The sequence below is a fragment of the Cenococcum geophilum genome (genome assembly GCF_001692895.1).
Source record: "Cenococcum geophilum 1.58 unplaced genomic scaffold K441scaffold_42, whole genome shotgun sequence".
Taxonomy (NCBI): domain Eukaryota; kingdom Fungi; phylum Ascomycota; class Dothideomycetes; order Gloniales; family Gloniaceae; genus Cenococcum; species Cenococcum geophilum.
Window position 1 is genome coordinate 294,323 of NW_027137600.1, and position 22,038 is coordinate 316,360.

General features: G+C 36.6%; 1 protein-coding gene across 1 annotated transcript; it reads left to right on the forward strand.

Moving 5' to 3' along the window:
* Nucleotides 1–5,909: 5,909 nt before the first annotated feature.
* Nucleotides 5,910–8,464, forward strand: K441DRAFT_665219 (uncharacterized protein). Its single transcript, XM_067649470.1, has 5 exons — nt 5,910–6,210; nt 6,377–7,045; nt 7,110–7,778; nt 7,861–8,129; nt 8,197–8,464. Exons 1-4 carry the CDS (start codon nt 5,936–5,938, stop codon nt 8,066–8,068), a joined length of 1,821 nt encoding a protein of 606 aa, XP_067500513.1. The 5' UTR covers nt 5,910–5,935; the 3' UTR covers nt 8,069–8,129; nt 8,197–8,464.
* Nucleotides 8,465–22,038: the final 13,574 nt, after the last annotated feature.

The following is a 22,038-nucleotide window of genomic DNA, read 5'->3' on the forward strand; positions in this document are numbered from 1 at the left end:
TGCAATCTATAATAGCGTGTAGTATACTAGGTACTTTAGATTAACTCTTAACTCGTCCTTATCTTTAAGTTTAAACCGTTGTTATACTAATCTAAACGTTATAACTTTATTTGTAGGTACTAAGATATATTTCTTACTTTTCTAGTCCTCTAACCATTTCTTTAGATCCTTTAACGTTATAATTAAGGCTCCTTTAATATACGTTATAGCCTTTTCTATAATCGGGTGGTTCTAGATAACTTTTTCATCTAATTATATATAGAAATCTTCCTACTTATTATTATATCGTTGCCTATACTACTTTTAGTATAGCTACTAGAGTATATATGGCTTGTCCGTAAGGAAATATCTTCTTATTACTGCGTTATAATAGCCCTTTATATGTTGTTCTTTAAATCTAGTAGGGATCCCTAGATCCTCTTTATCTTCCAGTTTAGTAAGCTACTTAGCTCTTAGTGTGCCTGCCCTAGGCCTATTAGTAATTCTTTATATTAGCGCTTTATCCCTTATACGTCCTAATATACTAGATCTCTTATTTAGTTTCTATTCTTACTATACGATAATTCTTTACCTAAATTCTTTTATGGTTTCTTTTGGTTTGCGTCTTATACTTAGATCCTTAAAGTCTTTTTACTTCTTAATCTTGGTATTAACTTTTTAATCTTTAGGCCGAACACTGCGTTTCCCTAGTAAGTCCTCTAGGTCTATATATCTATCTCCTAGTCTAATTACTGTTTATACTACAGATTCTCTAATCTATAAAAAGGCTCCTTGCTTTTTATTTATAAGTATCCTTATTTATTCTCCAAATTCTTAGTCCCTTAGATTCTTTAATCCTAAGCTTACTTCTAACTTAAGCTTTACTCCTGCCTTAGTCTAACTAGGCTTACTTAGTGTTTTTATCTCATCTTAAGAATTTTAAATTTTACTTATCTCGTCTTAAGAGTCTTATGCCTATAGGAAACTCTATCCCAAGCTTATTCGTATATCTTTAAACTAAGCTACCGCTCTACTCTATTGGTTATCGTTTATTATAGGTCCTTAAGCTTACCTTATCTTGTCTTAAGAATCTTAGTCGTCTTATATCTCATCTTAAGAATCTTAAGCCTTTAGCTTTTTGCCTTTATTAAGTGCTAAAGTAGTTCGCTATCCTACTTCTCTTACGTCTTGTAAAGCAATAGACATCGTATCTAGTAGGGTCTTAATCCCTACTAATGTTCCCTATTCTATAGTGGAATTATCCTCTACCTTTAGTATAACATCTCTAAGGTCTACTCACTCCTAGTAAGCGGCCTTTATTGCCTTATTATTATAGAATGTTTCGCCTACATTAAAGTTATCGTCCTTAATATCCGATCTGCAAACTGGTTTATTAGTTCCTTTACATCCTATAGGTACTAGCTCTTACAGCCAATAGCTTACGCTATACTTAGCGTCCTTGTAAATTTAGTATATGTTATTATAACAGAACGCAAAACTTTTAATTAAACATTCTTTTATTCCTTGTAGTATATTATCGTCCCTCTATATATATATATCGTCTACTATTAGTCTAGTTCCCTTTATTATATAGTATCTCTAGCTATTTTTATAATCCCTCGCGAAGTAACCTTATTTTCCGCAATTTATATAAGCTCTATTTTTAAACTATTAACTTTACTATAGAGTCCGCCTAAACATCTTCTACTACTAAGATCCCTAGTTTGGCCTCTATTCCTTAGTTCTATAATTACTAGATCCTTAACCTCTAGGTTTTTATAGTTTCTTACTCTATCTCTTATAGGCTTCTTTAGTACCACTTAGGTCTATTAGCTCTGCACTATACCATAGTTTTTAACTTAGCTTTAGTTATTACGTGCTCTACGCCTTATATAACTATAGAACTCTATCCTAGCCTCTTTTAGCCTGTTCCCTTTAGTAGATCCAATTATTAATCTTAATTACTTAATCTATTAGTTCCCTTAGGGTGTCCGCATCTTTTATTAGGATAATCGCGTCCTAGACTTTAGCCTTAAGTCCTTGCTTATACTGTACCATAAGCGCCCTATTATTCCACTCTACTTATATTACTAATGTCTAGAACTGCGTTATATACTTAATTGCTAAGGTTTATTATATAATGTCTTAGAGTTTTCTTTCTACCATAGTTGTTAATTCTAGGTCTCTAAATATTTATATAAGTCTCTCTATAAACCCTTCCTAGCTTAAGAACATAAATCGTATATCCTAGTTAGTAGTCGTTATTTTATTCGCCTGTATCTCTATAAGGTAAGGCTTAAACTACTTAAGTGCTCTTCCTAATAGGAATAGTCCTGTATAGGCTATTCGATCTATAGGTATTAGTAGCTTACCTCCTTCTTACGTAACCTTAAAGTGTATTTAGGTAAGAAATCCCTTAAGCTTTAATCTCTCTCCTAAGTACCTCTTAATTAATAGTAACTTAATCTTTACCGCTCTAATCCTATTAATTCTATTTTCTAATATCGCATTATTTTCTGTTAGCTAGTTAACTATTTCTTATAGCTGTTTAACCGTTATAGGTTGCTATAAGTTAGTGTCTGCTATACTAGTGTCGTTACCTAACCTTAAAGTAGTTGCTGCCGTTAATAGCGTCGTGGCTGGTGCTTTTAGTGGCATATTGTTTAACTTTCTATATTTAATACTATAACTAGGTAGTAATTATATAACGGAACCTTGTAGTAAGAACTATAATAGGCTCGTTATTAGGCTAGGTATATAGGTAATATAAACTAAAGTTAATAAAGTAATAATAACTGGTGGAGTGGTTGCCTAACAGATTAACTCTAATTATATTCTAAGAATTATTATAAGGAAGGAACTATCTAGGTAGGGACTAAGGGTCCTTAAATACACAACCGTACTCCTATAAGATCCTTCTTATATATAATATACGTGTGCTCTATCTACTCTATTACAGATTATATAGATCCTACAGATTATATAGATCACGTCACGTAACCTTAGTTACTATTTCTCGTCATATAGCTCTACCGGCTCCATCCTGGACCGTGCTTATATTAACTAACTAGCTTCTTTCGTCTCTTCTCTAAGTAGTTGTAATATTGTACTTAAAGCGTCCGTAATAAGGAGGTTAAGACGTTACGTAAGGAAAGAAGGTAGGAAAACGGGAAGAAAGGGTATATATTATTAACTTAGTTGCTTAGTTAATACGTATATAGGTAGAATAGGGTTTAGGTTATAGTCCTAGCAGAACTTAGCAGAATTTGGTGGAACTTGGCAGAATATAGCAGAATGCCGTAGATTGCCATTAGATTGCTATTCTATAGTTAGTCTCTAATTACTAAGTTGGTAGAAACAGGTGGATGTATATAAGGTATTACGGGGGTGTCCTGTAACACTATTATAGCTATAGCTAAAGAGGCTTTTAGTTAAAATATAAGGCCGCTAAAGATTAGTAATTAAAGCTATAAAAACTAAACCTACTAGAACTTATCTAAATAGTCTAATAAGCCCTTAAACTTACTAGCTATTTACTTATTTTTAGTATATAAAGCCTTTAATTAGTTAGTAGGGAGTAGTATAGCCTAGTAAAGAATTAATAACTAATTTAGGCTTCCCTCCTTTTCTTATAGGTAGGGCTCTAGCTTTTATATAAAGGCTTTATATACCTTATACTAAAAAATAGAGTAGCTCTATACTAGATAGCTTAGGAATATCTTATAGAAGGCTACTAAGTTTTATAAAATAACCTTATAAAGGTAAAAGAGAAGGTTTATAATCCCTAGAGCGGTAAGGATATTAATTTAATATAGCTATAAGCTAAAATAGCCCTTCTATTTATTTAGTTCGGGCTATATTATTAATAGTAGTATATTAGGCGGTATAATACCTATATAGTAGATTTTAAAGCAGCCTATCTATAAGGGGTGCCCTATTATTAACCTTATAAACTTTTATAGGAGAGAGTTTAAGTAATAGCCTACTATTTACTCTTAGTTTTACGCCCTAGTGCGCTAAATCTAGTCCTTATTAACCCCCTTTAGCTCTACCTAATATATATATTCTTCTCTAAAAAGACGCTAATATACTAAAAGGCCTTTATAACCTAATCTCGCTATAAGTTATATAAGAGGGCCGCCTTACAGTCTCTACCGCTCTTAATTAGGTATATATTATACTATACTAAGCGCCTACTAAAGTCTAGAAATAGCTTAGTACTAAAGTCCTTATAGTATAGGAGATAGAAAGCTAGCCCGCTAGGTATATAAATAAGCAGCTTTCTATTCTATAAGGCCCTAATAGTTTTAAGGTGGCTATACTAGTTCTACTTACCTATATATATAGTAAATATTAAGGGCATATAGCGCGTAGGGCCTTTACCCTTAAACTTAAAGGTAAATAGATCTAAGATCTTAGCGGAGCGTTTATTACCGCTATAGGTAAGTATATAGTAACCTAATAGAATATTAATAAGCGTATAGAAGTAGCACTCTAAGGATAAGGTAGCGCCCTTAGCCTTAAGCTTATAATAGACACTTTAAAACTTATCCTTAGTATAGCTGTTAAGGAGGGTATCTCTACCCTTATTAGCGAACTACTTTTTCTTACGCTGCATATCCTCTACTATAGCGTCTTTAGGTACTCCCTAACGCTATCCTCCTATAAAAATAGGTAGCTATTTATTTTTATAGCTTTCTATATCTAATAAAGGTTTGTTAAAGTAGTAATATAGCTATAAACTAATCGCTATAAGAGCCGTATCTCCTTTTAGGGTATATTAATATTAGCTTTATAGCTCTTCCCTTTTAAGGGCCGGCTTATAACTTCCTTAATAAGAAAGAGAAGTAGCTTATCCTCTATAACGGTATTGCTATTATAGTACTACTTCCGTTTATAAAGGCCTAGAGCTAAATAACGCGTTAGCCGCGGGCCGCGATACTTTTAGGAAGGGGGGTATTATATTCTTCTTATCTTGAACTCCTTCTGCTTTGGATTGTACGTTAAAGACGTGTTCTTAGGCCTTACGGCACGCGTAAGGGCGAGGACATGCTGCGCGTTAGCGCGTAATTTGGCATTATTGGCGATATTGATCTCTACGCGGTTGGTTAGCGCCATCTTGTATAGTAGGTATAATAGCAGACGTGCTGCCGCGACTGAGGATTAGGCAGGGAGGACTTTTTATATGCAATTGGGGCCCTAATGGCCCTAATTACCCTACGGTCGGCGTCGATCAGCGGCTCGATCGGGCGGCCCTTGATACGCGTATATCCACAGCTTGGCGCTGGTGGCGCTGCAGATATACGCGAATCTGCCCCAGGTGGCTGGCTGAACACGTGATTTTTTCGCTGACCGAGGATCAGCCGGGCCTCTTGATCCAAGACTTTAACCGACCACCACCAAGTTCAAATTTTTCACGCCCTGTTTGTATGGTAATATTTTTACCCTTATCGATATTGCAAAAATCGCTCTATTAGTTGGTAGAAGACTTCGCACGTATCTAATGTATCTATTTTGCAGCCTCGAGCGAACTATATTGGCGGAGGAGATGCAGTTGCAAGCTTCTGCATCTGCAGGGGGAGCCGTGCACGGAGCTGTGCACGGATCTCGACCAAGGCTCTGCAAAAGCTCCGCACGAAGCTGCGCGCGAAGCTCTGCAAAAGCTCTACCAAACTCTGCAAAAGCTCTGCACGGAGCTCTAGGCTCTGCCCAAAGCTTACCTCTTGCTGCGAAGTAAATCCATACCTGCTGGTAGTATTAATAAGATTACTTTTTATATATACATTTTAGAATTTATTATATAGCTAATAAAGTAATGAATTATTTATTATAAAGAAGATATACACTTTATAGCACGTGATTGTTACGTGTTTTACGTAACATTTCAGTCAATAAAATGATCTGACAGCTTTCCAAACCCACTGAAACTTGTGCCGGAGAATGGCTATCGACCTCTATGCAGCCCCACAAACCGTTACAGGGAGAGTCTCACTCAGCTCAAGCGTTGCCGGATCCCGAGCAGCCGGGATTTACTGGAAATGAACCGAAGTCCTCGGAAAGCTCAATGCACTACATATTCAATCCGCATAACTACCCCCGTAAGCGTGCTGCGATTGCCTGCGAAATCTGCCGCGTGCGAAAGACGCGATGCGACGCAACGAAGCCGAGTTGCGCGTCATGCGTCGAGCTCGGAGTGGTGTGCTCGTACCGGAAGCTGGTTCCTGACAGCAGGTGTGTAACCTACTTGTACAGTTTTCGAGAACCCTTGCTCTTTTGCACACCCAACCTTATTTGACCGTCCTTGGCTGGACTTCAAAGCTAGATGTCGTACTTGAGCATAAAGTCATTTCCACATCGCATATGCCGTGGTGTCTGGTGCGGGGCTGATCACGTTTAGACCAGAGCAAGACACTGCTGGCATCTTCCTAAGTAAGATAGAGAGCCGCTTGGCTGGCATCGAGGCACGGTTAGATGGGAGTTACAAGAACTGGCTTGATCCCAGCAACGCAGCCACGTTCTCCCCCAAAACACCCCGGAGTTCGTCCCCGCTCGGCTCCTCGGCCACGTCTCACGAAATATGTATTGGGTTCCAGCGCTTGGGGCTGTCCTTTGACATTTTCAAGCTCCTTGGTCATAACAGGCTTCCCCCCGCCCTGGAGCCGCTTAGTGTATATGGGGGCGAGCCTTTCGTTGAGCAGGAGATTGTGAAGGGCACCCTCCTTAACCAGGCTGGCGATCCGAATGCTCTCGATCTCTCTCCCCAAGCATGCTTAGAGCTGCAGCAGTCTTTCGCGGAGAATATTCTTCCCTGGTTCCCACTATTTAACCGAGAAGCCTTTTCCAAACGGACTACACAATTTCATGACAGCGCTTTTAACAAATCCGACCAAGAGACATGTCAAATTCTCTTTATATTAGGTCTTGGGGCTTTATCAAGAGCTAAAGACCTTGCCACTGACGATGCCCGCAACTTTCCAGGTCTGAACTATTTTCTCGCTGCTTGTAGGATATTAAACCCAACGCCAAACTACTCTCTTGTCGAAGTACAATGCTACATTCTAAAGTCGTGCGTAGTCTCCCTGTTTGGTTTCTGCTCTCGCGTCTCGTCGCTCCATACTAAGGCTTTCTAGAATGTACCTTAGCCTCTGCATTCGTCCACTCCAAGCTGCTCACGCTATCTCCATTGCCTCGCGGTCCGTCCTTACCCTTCTTAACCTCCGCAGTCGCCTTGGTGGAGATGCTCAACTACGAGAGTCTTGTCACCGCGCTTACTGGGTGTGCTTTATCCTTGAAAATGAGCTGGGAGCTTATGTTGTGTATGGGATATTGCCATTGTCATCAGTCAATAAACACATTCCCCTTCCACTTAGTTCGTATGACGAGCCGGACATGTTTTGGTTTTTGGCCGAGATCTCTATGCGGCGCCTATATTTGTATGCTCTCGAGATGCTCTGGAAGGAACCTGGTGTTCAGTGCTCGCCTACGGTAATGGAGATCCTGAGGCAGCAGGTTACGATATGGTACGACAGCCTGCCCGCAAATGTCATTTTCCCCGAAGAATTCACCACTCCACTTGATCCGCAGCGCGCCTTTCTACGCGGCCAGTACTTTGGCTTACGCATGATCATAAACTGGCCTGCCGCCCTAACTCTCCTAACTGAGGCCCCGGACGATGAAAAGCAAGGCGCTGAGCTGCTCCATCTCTCAAGTCAGACAATTCACTACGCTATCGCGCACGTCATGTCTGCCGAAAGCCTCCTGCAGGAGCGCCATCCGCTAGTGCCTGCGAACCTTCTCGGGCAAGTGTCCCTAGCCCAGAAGGAGTTGGGATGAATTTGAGAGTCTACTGATGTAAAGCTAATTACTTTCTTTTTCAAACAGGACGTACTACTCAACCATGATACTTCTGGTCATCCACGGGGCTTCTGTCTTTGCTCCTATCTACAACCCTGCCATCACCCCTACCATTCTGAAAGGCCACGCCATGCTCTCTGCCTGGGCTGCCGACCCGGGAGTCGCTAAGACTATTCGCCCCATCGAGGCACTAATGGTTCAAAATGGTTTATTAGCTGACAAGAAATCCGTTTAATCTACGTCTATAGCTCCTACCTCAACACCAGATACAAGGGCACTGCTAGGAATGCAGATAGGTACGTTCCTAAGTATTAGGTCGTAAGGTCAAATTAGTTATCAAATGCAGTAGTAACAGCGGTACAGATAACAGCGGATAATGCATCAGTAGTACCAATGTTGAATTAGTATGGTGGGGAGGTAATGTGGTAGGGGACAGGCTTGCAAATTAATCAGTTCAATTCAATTACCTCGGATTGATTAAATTGAAAGCTTTATAACCGGAGGGCTCACTTTATAACCGGAGGGCTCAGTTAATTTAATTACTTAAATCAATATTGTAACGGTCGCAATTGAATTTAACTAGTGTAGTAGTTAGTAATTACTACCAGCAAAGGAAAACACTATACTAGGATCTGTAAAGGAAGCTATTCCTTTTCTCTTAAATCCCCTTAGGATAAATATCCTAAAAGGCTACAATCAGCTTTCTACTAGCTAAAGCTAGGAAAAGGCTATTTTAAATCCTTCTCTAAAGCAATAGGGGAGGACGAAGAAAGTAGATGCTTTAGGGAATGTAGTGCATTGTAAACCCCTAGGCATTTATTACTAGACTATAATCTATATAGAGAAGAAAGAAGAGTAATACGAAAGAGATTAGGCTCTTCTCTCTCTTTAAAGAAGCTATTTTATATAAAAAAGGAAGAAAGGCGCTTTTTTTATTCCTAAGTAGGACAGGTATAACTACTAGAAAGTAGCTAATAACAATAGGATCCCTAAATGGAGGCAACTCCTACTAGGCTTTTAGTAAAGAGATATTAGTAAGCAAAAGGATAGAAATAAATTACAAAAAGATAGGGATAGGCGTTAGGATTTATTTTCTTTTTTACCGTTTTCTTATTTCCTAGTAGTTGCTTATAACTTAGTATTTTACTAAGGAACTATAACCCCCTAGTTTAGGGATTTATAAACTACTAGGATATAGTTACTAGTATATATTAAGCTGCCTTAAGGGATTTATATATATAGGAATATAGCGCTATAGCCTAGAGGCTGTATGTGTAGTATTATACATAGTATAATATAACGGATAAAAATAAAAATAAAAATAAAATAAAAAGATAATTACTAGTTTTAGCATAGTGTTAATGCCAGAGGGCCTATCTAATAACGCTTAGATTATTCTCTACCGTTATTCCTTTCGCCCCTACGCTTAATACAGACCCATAGCTAGTCTTAGTATAGTATTAAGTCACCTTCCTACCGTATATATCTTATTCCTTCTTCGGGCGCCTTAACTGTTTATTTATTATATTAATTATACCTTCCTTATCTTACAATTCTACCGCTAGTGGTTGTAGTAATAAATAAATTAATATATTGCCTAAATAGTTATTTTCTATTTATAAGAGCCCCTAAATATTTATTTATAAATAAATTAATATTATAAATACTAGAATTTTTGGGCCATTTCGCTAAAGGAAGATGTAGTTAGTTAGCGACCTTAACGCCTATTTTACGCTATATATTCTAACGCTTTCTAACAATATACTTAACTTTATATTTACTATATAAATCTATATTAATATAGGTAAACAATTATAGATTGATTTTGATTAATGTCTAATATAGTCCTAAATTCACTCTTTATAGACAAATATTAATAAGTTTAAATATAAAAACCCTCTAAAAAGGGCGACGTAGGAGGTGATACAGCGTATTCCTCTCTAGGTAGTATACCCATACTATATTAACAAGAGGAAAAATACCGTTAAGTCGCTACTCTAAGACTTCTATAAGTGTAATGGTGCTAAAGCGCGTTACCTGCCAAGTTCTACTATATTCTACCACCTATTATATTATTGTATACTATTTAGTACTGTTTCTTACTATTAGCTCGCCTACTATTAGCTCGTCTACTACTAGCGCCTTAGCGGCTCGCGCTACCTATTTATTAACATCAGCCCCCGCGACCCCCTTTCTTCTCCTTAGCTTAGTATCTTTATTAAATAGTAATTTATAAGCTTTGGTTTAGAGGCATTTATATAAGCCGTTACATTATACTAAGCTCTCCCTATATTGCCTAGAAAGGCCTTAATAATATTCTACCCTAAAAAAAGACCCCTATCTATAACAACACGTTAACGCGTTATACTTAGACACTAAAGTTACTCTATATTGCCTAGAAAGGCTTTAATAATATCCTACTTTATAAGCTAGATATGACTAGACCTATACCCCCGGAATTAAAACTAAAGTATATAATACTAACGAACCCTAGAAAGCTAATAATAGTACCTAAAGCTAGCTTATCCAAGAGAGCTATTTTTACCTAAGAGGAACCTAAGATCTAATTAGGATTAGAAATTAAAGATAATAATAATATTATAGACGTACGCGAGTAGATTCGCGCCTTTATAGCTAGCTAGAAAGCCAATTGTTTTAAGGTAAGGAATATATAAAAGACCCTATAAGAGATCTTAGAAAGCCTTACGGCCCTATAAAATAGCCTAGCTTTCCCCTCTTAAAGCCCTAGCTAACCTATTTACTTAACTAAATATAATATACTAGGGAGTACGGATATAATTATAAAGTAATTAAAGTCGGTTAAGCTCCTTAACCCCTAACTACTATTTAATAGAATAGACCCTACCTTTAAAAACTAGAGAATTTAAGTATAAGGAAAGCTCCGCGTTAACTATAACTATTTCCCTTCTAAGGAGGCTAAAATGCTTTACCTCTTTAGTTAAACTACTAGGGACGCCTAACGGCACCTTTAAGCTAAGTTTAAGGATAAGTCCCCTATCTAATTTATATTTATTAATAAAATAATATAGTACCTAGTAGCTATTTATATTAACCCGAATAAAGTATAGGATGCCTATTATAATTATAATCGCCTAATAATAAAACTAAACCAACCCTTTACTAAATTTTAAACTTAATTCCTATACCTTATAAAAGAAGGCTAGGTCCCCCTTAAAAACTACTAATTAGATCTATATAATAAGCTAATAATCTAGCTATAAGAAAAGATTGCTATAACCCTAAATAACCTACCAATCTATAATAGACTCACAACTTATTGCCTATTATTAGATTTAGGGCTAAAGCGAATTAACGCCCAACTTAATTAGTAGAAGCGACCCCGTAATAATTAAAACTTATTAGCCACACCTATAGGAGCTAAAGTAGAAAGATAAGCTATAACCGCTCTTATATTAAAAGCGGTTACAGTAAAAACTAGTTAGTACGATATCTGATTACAACGATATACTCTATATTACGATCTACACCCCTTAATCAAATTATTTTTGGTGTAATATTACGATATTCTAACTTTTGATAATATCGTTAAGTCTCCCCCACCAAAATCGTTATAACCAGTAGAGATTTTATATGGGAGGGAGTTGTAACGTGTCCCGCTCCACGTCGCTATATAGCCAAAAAGATAGAGAGTACTCGCGAACTTGTACGACTCTTGCGGGATCTAATATATATGCTCTTATACGAGCCTAATTTAGCCGGTAAGGTAGACGCCTTAAGCCTTTTTAAGTATAAAGCCCCCCCTCTTATTACTTATTAACCAAACACGTGACTCTTTATATAATAATACCATTGGTATAATGATACGCTTGGCCGTACGAACCGTATCATACTAACCAGTTTTTACTGTATATTTATATACCGGCGAGCCTTACCTAATTAGCTATATACTACACCCCTAACTAATACTTATCGCAATATCCCAATTAACCCTGCCTTAGCTATATACTATAACTATAATAAAGAGGGTTACTTTATCTTGTTTTGCCTGGAGCTAAAGGATATAAGCAATATTAGGGAGATAGAGAAAGGAGAAATATCTAATAAGTTAGGAAAAGAAGAACCCTAGGGAAAGACTCCCCCCTAAGGTATCTTAATAATTTTAAAAAGATTAATTTAAGTTAGTTAATAGATAGAAAATACTTTATAGTTTTATATATAGTATCTTAAAATAAATATAGAGTTAACTTAACCGCCCTTATTAATACTAAAGTAAATAACTTTACCTTTATAAATACTGCCTATGTAATTAATATTGCTAAGTTTCTAAATATAAAAGCTACCTAACTAGAGAAGCCTATTTAAGTAAAAGGCTATAACGGTTAATCCGGTAAGCCAGTTACCTATATTTTAAAGTTATATATCTCCTTTTATAGACGACGTTAATATAGTATTCCCTTTTATATTCTAGACCTAAGTTCTTATAATATAATCCTTAGCCAAAAATAAATATCTTACTTTAATATTTAGTTAATATACGGTAAAGATAGTGTGTTTAGCTGGAGGATAGACTAAAATTACCCTCCTTTATTAGGGAAATATAAACTAACCGCAAAATACTAGCTATAAAGGCTGTCACAGTACTGTAATAAAGTAGACTAAATAACTACGTCATGGTATAAAGAGGGGAAGAAGGTAGAAAGGGGGTATTGTGTATAAATAGTAGGGCTAGCCGCTAAGTCGCTAGTGGTGGGCTAGCTAATAGTAGGAAATAGTGTAAGATAGTATAAAATAGTATGTATTAGGTTAGTGCCGTAACAGTACTCCTCTCCCCTAGATAGTTTGATCCCTAAATTAAATAGATAACTTAAAAATAGGCAGTGTACAGGGTTGCCAATTTTTTATTTTTTATTTTTTACCGTAAAGATGTTAGTTCTGCTTACCGCCCTTAACTAAGCTAATAGCGATTTTCTATACCGGGCATAGAAAATCCTAATTAGTTAGTTTAGTAAGTAAGGTCGGCAGAACTCTATACCACTACCTAAATTAATCCATATGGCGTTTCTTAGCGAGAATTTGGCTAATTAGATAACTTTAACCGCTAGTTAAAGTTCTATAATATCTTAACCACCATAAATTTTAATACGGTAGTCGGCTATAACCTTAGCGTGACTTTTCCTTATCTTATACCTAGTCTAGGGGTCCTAGCTTCTTAGGGTGTTGCTTATAAAAGCGCTATACAGTTTATTCGCAACCCTTTAGGTCTTCCTCTAGCTGCTAGGTTATATCCTTATAATATTTCTCTTTAATCTTATAAGTTAGGCCCTAGGGGTCTTTATTATATACATTAAGGATTTTCTTAAACTCCTATTTGTCTTCTATATTACTATTATTATCTCTCTTTACTACTTGTCCTTAATATATTACGGCGCTCTATAATATTAATATTTGCTTAGCTAGGGATCTCTTTAGCAGCCTAGAGGCGGACCTTAAATATATAAAAGGATTTATTTACTTAGATATGGTCTAGGAGGTCTACTACGGCTACCTCTTAGTATACTACGAGTACGGGGTATAGGCCGTCCTATTTATCATCCTATTTCTTTTTAGGTCTATTTATCTTTATATTTTCTAAGCTAACTATAACTATATTACCTTCGTAAAATAACGCGCTCTTATCCCTACGGGTATTAGTATTATCTTTATAGTATTACTATAAAATCTAGGCTAGGGCCTTAAGCTATATTAATATCCGCTTAAAGCGGTTAGCTATAAAGTCTACGCGGAAGAACTCCTTCTTTGCTTATACTAATAGTATTAGTAGGTAGGGGCAAGCAGGCTTAATTTTAAGGTAAGGGTTAAAGCTATAGTTTGCAAAAAACAGGGAGATGCCTATACTCTTATTAACTTAGTTATTTGTAGTAAACTTAGTAAGTAGTAGGTAGTTAACCTAGTTATTTTATATAAAGCTAATAAAAGTATAGAGGTATTTATTTACGGCAGCGTTAATAATTTTAGTTTAGCCGTCCATTTTTAGGTGTTAGGCTAAGCTTAGTCGCAAAATTATCTTAAGGCGTTTACTTAGTTATTGCTAGAAGTCGCTAACAAATTATATACCGCAATTAGAGATAATTATACTTAGTATACCGTGGAGCTTATATACGTTGTTAATAAAGCTATTAACTAGCTCCTTTATTAAGAGTCCTATTACTAAAATAGGGTATTATATTTTAGTTAGGCGGTCCATAATAATAAGGATATATTTATATACCTTACTATAGCGTTAGTATACTAGCAGCGTTATAATATAGTTAATTAAGATATTGGTCTATAGGCGAGCGGGTAATTCTAGTAGCTTTAGGAAACTAGGTAGGGTAGAATAAGGGGTCTTAGTACAAAAGTATAGGGCATAGTCTTTAATAAAGGTAGCTATAAACTAGGAGATTCCTAGCCACTAGTATATTTAGTTTAAAAGGTTAAGAGTTTTAACCTAGCTAGGGTAACTAGTAGGGCCGCTACTATAAGAGTAATAGGTAACTTCTAGGTAAAGGTTTAGGGTGTTAAGGATAAAGAGATATTAATAAAAGTAGATCTGTCCGTTAATAATACTATATTCTAACTTATTATAACAAAGTAATTTCCTAATCTTCTTTAGCTAATAGTAGGCTTTCTAATTACGTAGGGCTGCTACTATATCTCTTACAAGTTCGTTCTCCTAGTATCCTAGCTAAATTAACTTATCTAGTAACTTTTTAGCTATTTTCGGGTCTAAAGCGGCCATAAACTCCGCGTTATTAAAGTTATAGGACTTATATAGTAATTCTTCTAAGATTATAGGGTTAACTTTTTAAGGCGGTATAATAACTTAGGCTTAGTAGCGGAGGCGTTTATTATTAGCGTCCTTAGGCCTTATTCCTAGTAGCTAGCTTAAGGCGTTAGGGAGCGTGGCTTTACTATTAGGTCTATATATAATTACAAAGTTAAACTATAAAAGGAACTCTGCCTACTAGACTTAGCGCTAGTTTAGCTGCTTAGTAGTTATAAACATCTATAGGTTCTTATAATTAGTAATAATTTTAAACAGCTCCTTAGTCTCTTATAGCTTAGGACGCTATTTTTTTAAAGCCTTAACAATAGCTAAGAGTTCTTTATCGTAGATTTTATAGTTATACTCTAGCACAAAGTACTTTATAAAGAAGAATGCGACCGGTTTTAATTTCCCGTTATTATTATATTAGGAAAGGACTCCGCTAAAAGCCTAATTTAATATATTTATCTCTATTACTGTTTTCTTTATATAGTTATAGTATATTAGTACTAGTGCTAAAGTAAAGGCTCCCTTAAGGGCCTTAAACAATTTAGCTTATTTTAGTCCCTATAGCTATCCAATATCCTTTTTTAAGAGTTTTATTATAGGTGTAGCAATAGTAAAGTAGCCTTAGATAAATTATTAGTAGTAGTTCTTTAATTAACGTCTAATATGGATCCTATCTAGGCCTACGCAGACTACTCCGTTATAGGGGGAAAACTTATATATTTATAGGAAGAAAACCCTACAGTTAGGTTGGGGGAGGAAAAACCCTATGAGCCACCTTAGTAGGATAAAAAACCCCGATTTGCTATATCTGTCCGTAGCGGCGGCCCTACGGGCCTACGGCTACGTCCTGTCTCCTTAGATGTTTTAAACTCCTTAGGTACTACTACTTTCCTCTCTAGCTTATCTTAAGCTGGGGTTTACTATATCCCAGCTAGGCCTTGCCGATCGATTGCCGTGTATTATTATTATCGTTTCCTATGTTATTAACCGTCCCCTATATGCTATCTTTTATTAACCATTGCTATATACGCTATGCCTCCCCCCCCTAGGGCCTATTAAAGGCGTAAGGGGGATTTATCCGTTTTAACTACCTAATACTAAATAGCGAGCGGGATATGTGTGTATGTACTCTAGGTATCTTTTATGCCTAGGCCCTAGTTGCTAGGCCCTCTCTAAGGGTTACTACTCTGTTAAGAGGAGATGAGGATAACCATGTCTTATGATCCGGCTACTAGTTAGTACGGCAGTAAGGTAGTAAGTGACTGTATGCTCCGCGGGCAATCGCCTTAGGGGTTAGAAGGGGCCGTATATTTGCTTATTTATTTATTTATCCACGTTTATTTATTAATATAAGGTTGTTAATACTTTTAATTGGGGGTTAGGGGATGTTAGATTCTGTATATATCCGCGAGGATTATATAGGGTTGGAATAGGAGAATAGTATAGTAGCTAAATTATAGAGGGCCAATAGTAGTGGTTTTCGAGATCTCACCATCTAAAATTTTTTTACCACCGCCTATAACGCTTACAACCACCACTAGGTCCTACCCATAGCTATATAACGTCTCTACGTTAGCTCTACTAAGTCCGAAGACTAGTAGGTTTATAGGCCTTACTATATATAGGTACAGAGTCTAATTTCAAGGCAGGTAGTTATATATTAGCTATAATATAGTAGAGTTTAATATGCCTGCTTATTTAGGCCTTTACCCTAGTTTTTAGTGGCTTATTCCTACCTTTGGGCGTTACTACCTCTACGGTTAAGACTAGGCCAAAACCTCTTCCGCCTAAGTAACTCCTGTTTACTCCTTAAGCGTACCTTACTAGCGTACTGCCCTAGTAAGTAGCTATACTGCTTTAGTAAGTAGCCGTACTGCCCTAGCGAGTAGTCCTATCTATTAGTATACTAATACGTATATCCGTTTTCTTAAGCCACGTAGTAGTCTCTTTAGCTAGGACGTAATCCTACCTACCTATTAGGTGCACTAGAGGTTAAAGCCTAGCTAAGGGGTAAGGTCCCTAGAGCTAGTAGTAGCTACTATATACTACGCCCTATAGGGGCTAGTAGTAATATAGGGGCGTAACACCCTATATATACTACTAGCTCCCGTTTTATATTGCCTATAAGAGTCTCCTTATAATAGGCCGACTGTGTCTTATAGGAGGGGGCTATAGATTAGGTCCCGTGCTAGGCGACTTACTCCCCCCTTTTCTACTAAGCTTATATCCCCCCTTCCTATAAGCTAGCCTATATCTCTAACTATTAAGACCTTATTTAACTGGCCTATATTTCCCCTATAGCCTCCTTTATATATATATATTAGGTTATATACACTACGCCTATTAAGACCCTCCTATAAATTGCCTTATATATATATATTAGGTTATATACACTACGCCTATTAAAACCCTCCTATAAGTTACCTTTTGACGCTATAGGGCTGTTAAAGCTAGCCTATGTTTCCGCTGCCTAAAGCTTTACCTATGTTTCTACCTCGTTAAGCCGTCTAGTCGCCATCGCGTCGCCGTCACGTTACTGTCGCGTCGCTATCGCGTTGCTATTAACTAGGTCGCGCGTACTATGCCTATTAAGACCCTCTTCTAAGTTACCTAGGTATACTAGATACTAAATAGGCCCTTATAGAGGGGCCTTAATAAGTTCTCTAGGTAGGGCCTTAATAAGTTCTTTATAGTAGCCTTAGGGCCTTAATAAGTTTTATATAAAGTATCTATAACGTATTAACCTTAACAAGTTCTTATAAAAAGAGGATCCCTACGCCCTTATCGCGTTCCCTTTACGATCTTAGAGCTAGTATAAGCCTAAGGGTGTCCTATTGTACGCCTAGGCGCGTTTACGTTAACTAGCTAGATAAGGCTAGTTTTAGGCCTAGCTGCGAGCTAGGTAGTTATACGTTAGGCGGTTTTTATATCCTAGTTTCCCTTATAGGTAGTTATATATTAGCTATAATATAGTAGAGTTTAATATACCTACTTATCTAGGCCTCTATCCCAGTTTTTAGTGGCTTATTCCTACCTTTAGGCGTCACTACCTCTATAGTTAAGGCTAGGCTAAAACCTTTCCCGCCTAAGTAACTCCTATTTACTCTTTAAGCGTACTTTACTAGTATACTACCCTAGTAAGTAGCCGTACTGCCCTAGCGAGTAGCTATACTGCCCTAGCGAGTAGTCCTATCTATTAGTATACTAACACGTATATCCGTTTTCTTAAGCTATATAGTAGTCTTTCTGGCTAGGATATAATCCTATCTACCTACTAGGTGTATTAGGGGTTAAAGCTTAATTAAGGGGTAAGGTCCCTAGAGCTAGTAGTAGCTACTATATACTACGCCCTATAGGGGCTAGTAATAATATAGGGGCGTAACACCCTATATATACTACTAGCTCCTATTTCGCGTTGCCTATAAGAGTCTCCTTATAATAGGCCGACTGTATCTTATAGGAGGGGGCTATAGACTAGGTCCTATGCCAGGCAACCTACTTCCCCCTTTCCTACTAACTAAGCTTATGTCCCCCCTTTTTATAAGCTAGCCTATATCTCTAACTATTAAGACCTTATCTAACTAGCCTATATTTCCCCTACAGCCTCCCCTATATATATATATTAGGTTATATATACTACACCTATTAAGATCCTCCTATAAGTCGCCTTATATATATATATTAGGTTATATACACTACGCCTATTAAGAAACTTCTATAAGTTACCTTTTGACACTATAGGGCTGTTAAAGCTGGCCTGTGTTTCCGCTGCCTAGAGCTTTACCTGTATTTCCACCTTGTTAAGCCGTCTGGTCGCCGTCGCGTCGCTATTACATTACTATTACGTTGCTATCGCGTTGCTATTAACTAGGTTGCGCGTACTATACCTATTAAGACCCTCTTCTAAGTTACCTAGGTATACTAGATACCAGATAGGCCCTTATAGAGGGGCCTTAATAAGTTTTTTAGGTAGGGCCTTAATAAGTTTTTATGGTGGCCTTAGGGCCTTAATAAGTTTCGTGCAAAGTATCTGCGACGCGTTAACCTTAACAAGTTCTTATAAAAAGAGGATCCCTACGCCCTTATCGCGTTCCCTTTACGATTTTAGAGCTAGTGCAAGCCTAAGGGTGTCCTGTTATACGCCTAGGCGCGTCCATATTAACTAGCTGGATAAGGCCAGTTTCGGGCCTGGCTGCGAGCCAGGTAGTCATATGTCGGGCGGTTTTCGTATCCCAGTTTCCCTTAATGGCCCCCCTGGATGGTATAGCAGGAGCCCTAAGCGGGGGCAGTAGGTCTCCTAGTGTTGTTAAGGGCGATGCTTCGTACGATGCGTCGTACGCGTCGCGAGCTCAACACCACAGAGTCGCCACGACAGCGCTGCGCGCGCTGCGACGGCTCTCTACCATCGCCTCTGCACTTGCCTATCAAGAGGAACGAATTCTAGATAATGTTTCCACCCGCGGCGACGTGGACGCGTGCAGTAGGGCTTCGCGGGCTAGATAAATTATTAGTAGAAGTTCGCGAAGCCAAGAAATTGTTATAGTTCTTTAATTAATATTAGGTCCTTCTATTCCTATAAGGCCTGTACCTTCTTAAGGTCTATAGTTATACCATTAATTAAGATAATTAAGCCAAGGTATTTTGTTTTAGTAGAGTAAAACTTAAACTTATTAATATTAATCTAAAGTCTAGCATTACTAAGTCTTTAAATGACTTTATTTATATACTTAGTATACTTAGCGCGTGTTTTAAAAAAGATAAGGACGTTATTAAGATAGGCAGTGCGGTAGTTGTTAAGGGCGTTATATAGAATATAGTTAATATAGTTTTAAAATATAGCGGGTGCGTTATAAAGGCTAAATAGTATAACTAGTATCTTATAGAGTCCAAACCAGGTAATAAATACTATAAGCTATTTATAGCCCTCTATAATCCAGATCTAGTTAAACACAGTAATTATATTAAGTTTAGTAAAGTACTTAGCACTATAAAGTGCGTTAAGTATCTTACGGATTAGTAGCAGTAAGTATTAATTCTTAAGAGTAACTATATTTAGGCCTTAGTAGTTATAGTAAATTTATATACTACCGCCGGGCTTAGTAGCGAGGAGGAGTAGTACAGTAGCTAGTAAGGTTAATTCGCGGATAAAACCCTTATCCAGCATCTTATTAATCCACTTCTTTATACACCTAAGTTTAGTAGGTAAGAGTAGTCTATTTTTATAGTATAGGGCCTAGTTTCCAGGGGTAATCTTAATTTTATAGTCCTATAGTTAGTAAGGGGGCAGCTTATCTACGTTTTTAGGAAGGAAATGCTTAATATATATCACGGAGTAAGTATAAGCGACAATAATATATAGCAAGGTAGATATTATTAAGCTATATATATAAACTGTATAAGGAGGTTAAGACGTTATATAAGGAAAGAAGGTAGGGAAACGGGAAGAAAGGGCATATATTATTAACTTAGTTGCTTAGTTAATACGTATATAGGCAGAATAGGGTTTAGGTTATAGTCCTGGCAGAACTTAGTAGAATTTGGTAGAACTTGGCAGAATATAGCAGAATGCTATAGATTGCCGTTAGATTGCTATTAAATTGCTATTAGATTGCTATTTCGCGGTTAGTCTCTAATTACTAAGTTAGTGGAAATAGGTAGATGTATATAAGGTGTTATAGGGGTGTCCTATAATAGTACCCCCCCTTTAAACTCAAGCTTCTCTGAAATAGGGCTGTGGTAGTTCTAGGTAAAGTTTATAAAAGTCTTCTGTGACTTATATAAGTCCTATAGAGTTAACGGGTTCCTATAAGGACTTAGTAAAGCCTCTCCATTTTATAAGATATATATATTAGCGTTTCCGTTTATTATACTTAATATTATTAATTCTTTTAATAAAGTACTTGTTTTTACCATCTACTTTAACTGGTAGGGGAGGGTCTTATATCTATTTAGGTAGGGCGTTTAATACGGGGGTAGTAAGGTAGAGGACTGACATATAGAATATAGGGTGGATTTTAACCGTATTAGGGAGCTTTAGTTAGTAGGTATAAGGAAAAATAACCTTTTTAACCTTATAAGGGCCAGCGTTCTTCTAATTAAGTTTTTTAGTAGGTTGTTTTATATTTAGATTTCTTATATCTAGCTAGATAAAATTACTAATTTAGTAGGCTGGTGCTAGGGTTTGTTTCTTATTTGCTGCGGCTTTATAGACAGATTAAGCCTATATTATCTTATTAGTAAGGAACTGTTATAGTTCCTCCATCTTCTCTATAAATTTATTTACTTCTATAACTTATAAGGCGTAATAAGTAGGGTAAGGAATATTACTAAAGGGTTTAAAACCCATTTGTAGGTGCTAGCCGTAATTGGCTAAGAATAGGGAGACTTTTATAGTTTCTAAGACGGAATTATTTGTAGTAAACTTAGTAAATACGAGCCAGTTAATTTAGTTATCCTATAAATACGACGTGTATATCTAAATATACTATTCCATTATAGTATTTACTTGTTTTATTTAGCTATCCGTTTTTAGGTAATACGTAGTAGATAATAATACTTTAATGCGGAGTTGAGTAGTTAGTTCTTTCTAGAATGCTAAAATAAACTAGCTACCTCTATCGGAGATAATTGTTTTAGGAAGTCTATAGAGTTTCTATACGTAATCTAGGAATAGTTAGGCGACGGCAGGCGTTAATATATTAGGGCAGGCGATTAGGTATCTTATTTTAGATAGTCGGTCTATAACTACTATAATGTTTATACAGCCTCTACTCTTAGGAAGGTCAATAATAAAGTTAATTAAGATATCCTTCTATCTTTGGTCTAGAATAGGTAGTGGCTTTAAAAGACCGTTATATGTCTTATACAAGGCTTTAGCTTGTTAGTAGGTGTGGTAGCTAGAGATATACCTTTATATTATATTATATATATTTAGCTAATAATACTCCCGTTGGAGTAGTTCTAGGGTCTTTTCTTAGCCTAGGTGGCTGGTAATAGGTAGATTGTGTATATATTTAAGGAGTTTAAGCTTAAGCTTATTGTAATTAGAGATAACTAGACGTTTCTAATAATATAAGCGGTTTTTATAGGCTTTATATTTACTGAAAGAAATCTTTTTAGACCGTCTAATGCTATCTTATATTAGCTTAAGCGTCTCTTAAATAAACTTGTTATTTGGGTATTTATTAACTATAATCTATTTAATTAATTAATTAGTTATTTTAAGGACGTATACCGTAAGGTCTTTAGTAGGAGGGTTAAATAGTTTAGGCCTAAGTAGGGTCTGATTTTAGTAAAAGCGCGCTTCTTTTAGGGCTGGCGCGTTTTGTGAGCGTTAGGTTAGGGTATTAGGCTTCTAACCTTAAACGCCTAGGCGGTATATAATTAAGAATTAGAAATAAGATAAATAT

Bases quoted from the DNA above. Each gene is read 5' to 3' on its own strand.
- K441DRAFT_665219 (XM_067649470.1), top strand. From the start codon at position 5,936: ATGCAGCCCCACAAACCGTTACAGGGAGAGTCTCACTCAGCTCAAGCG. The intron at 6,211-6,376 runs GTGTGTAACCTA...GATCACGTTTAG, and splicing joins AAGCTGGTTCCTGACAGCAG to ACCAGAGCAAGACACTGCTG. The intron at 7,046-7,109 runs GTGCGTAGTCTC...AAGGCTTTCTAG, and splicing joins CAATGCTACATTCTAAAGTC to AATGTACCTTAGCCTCTGCA.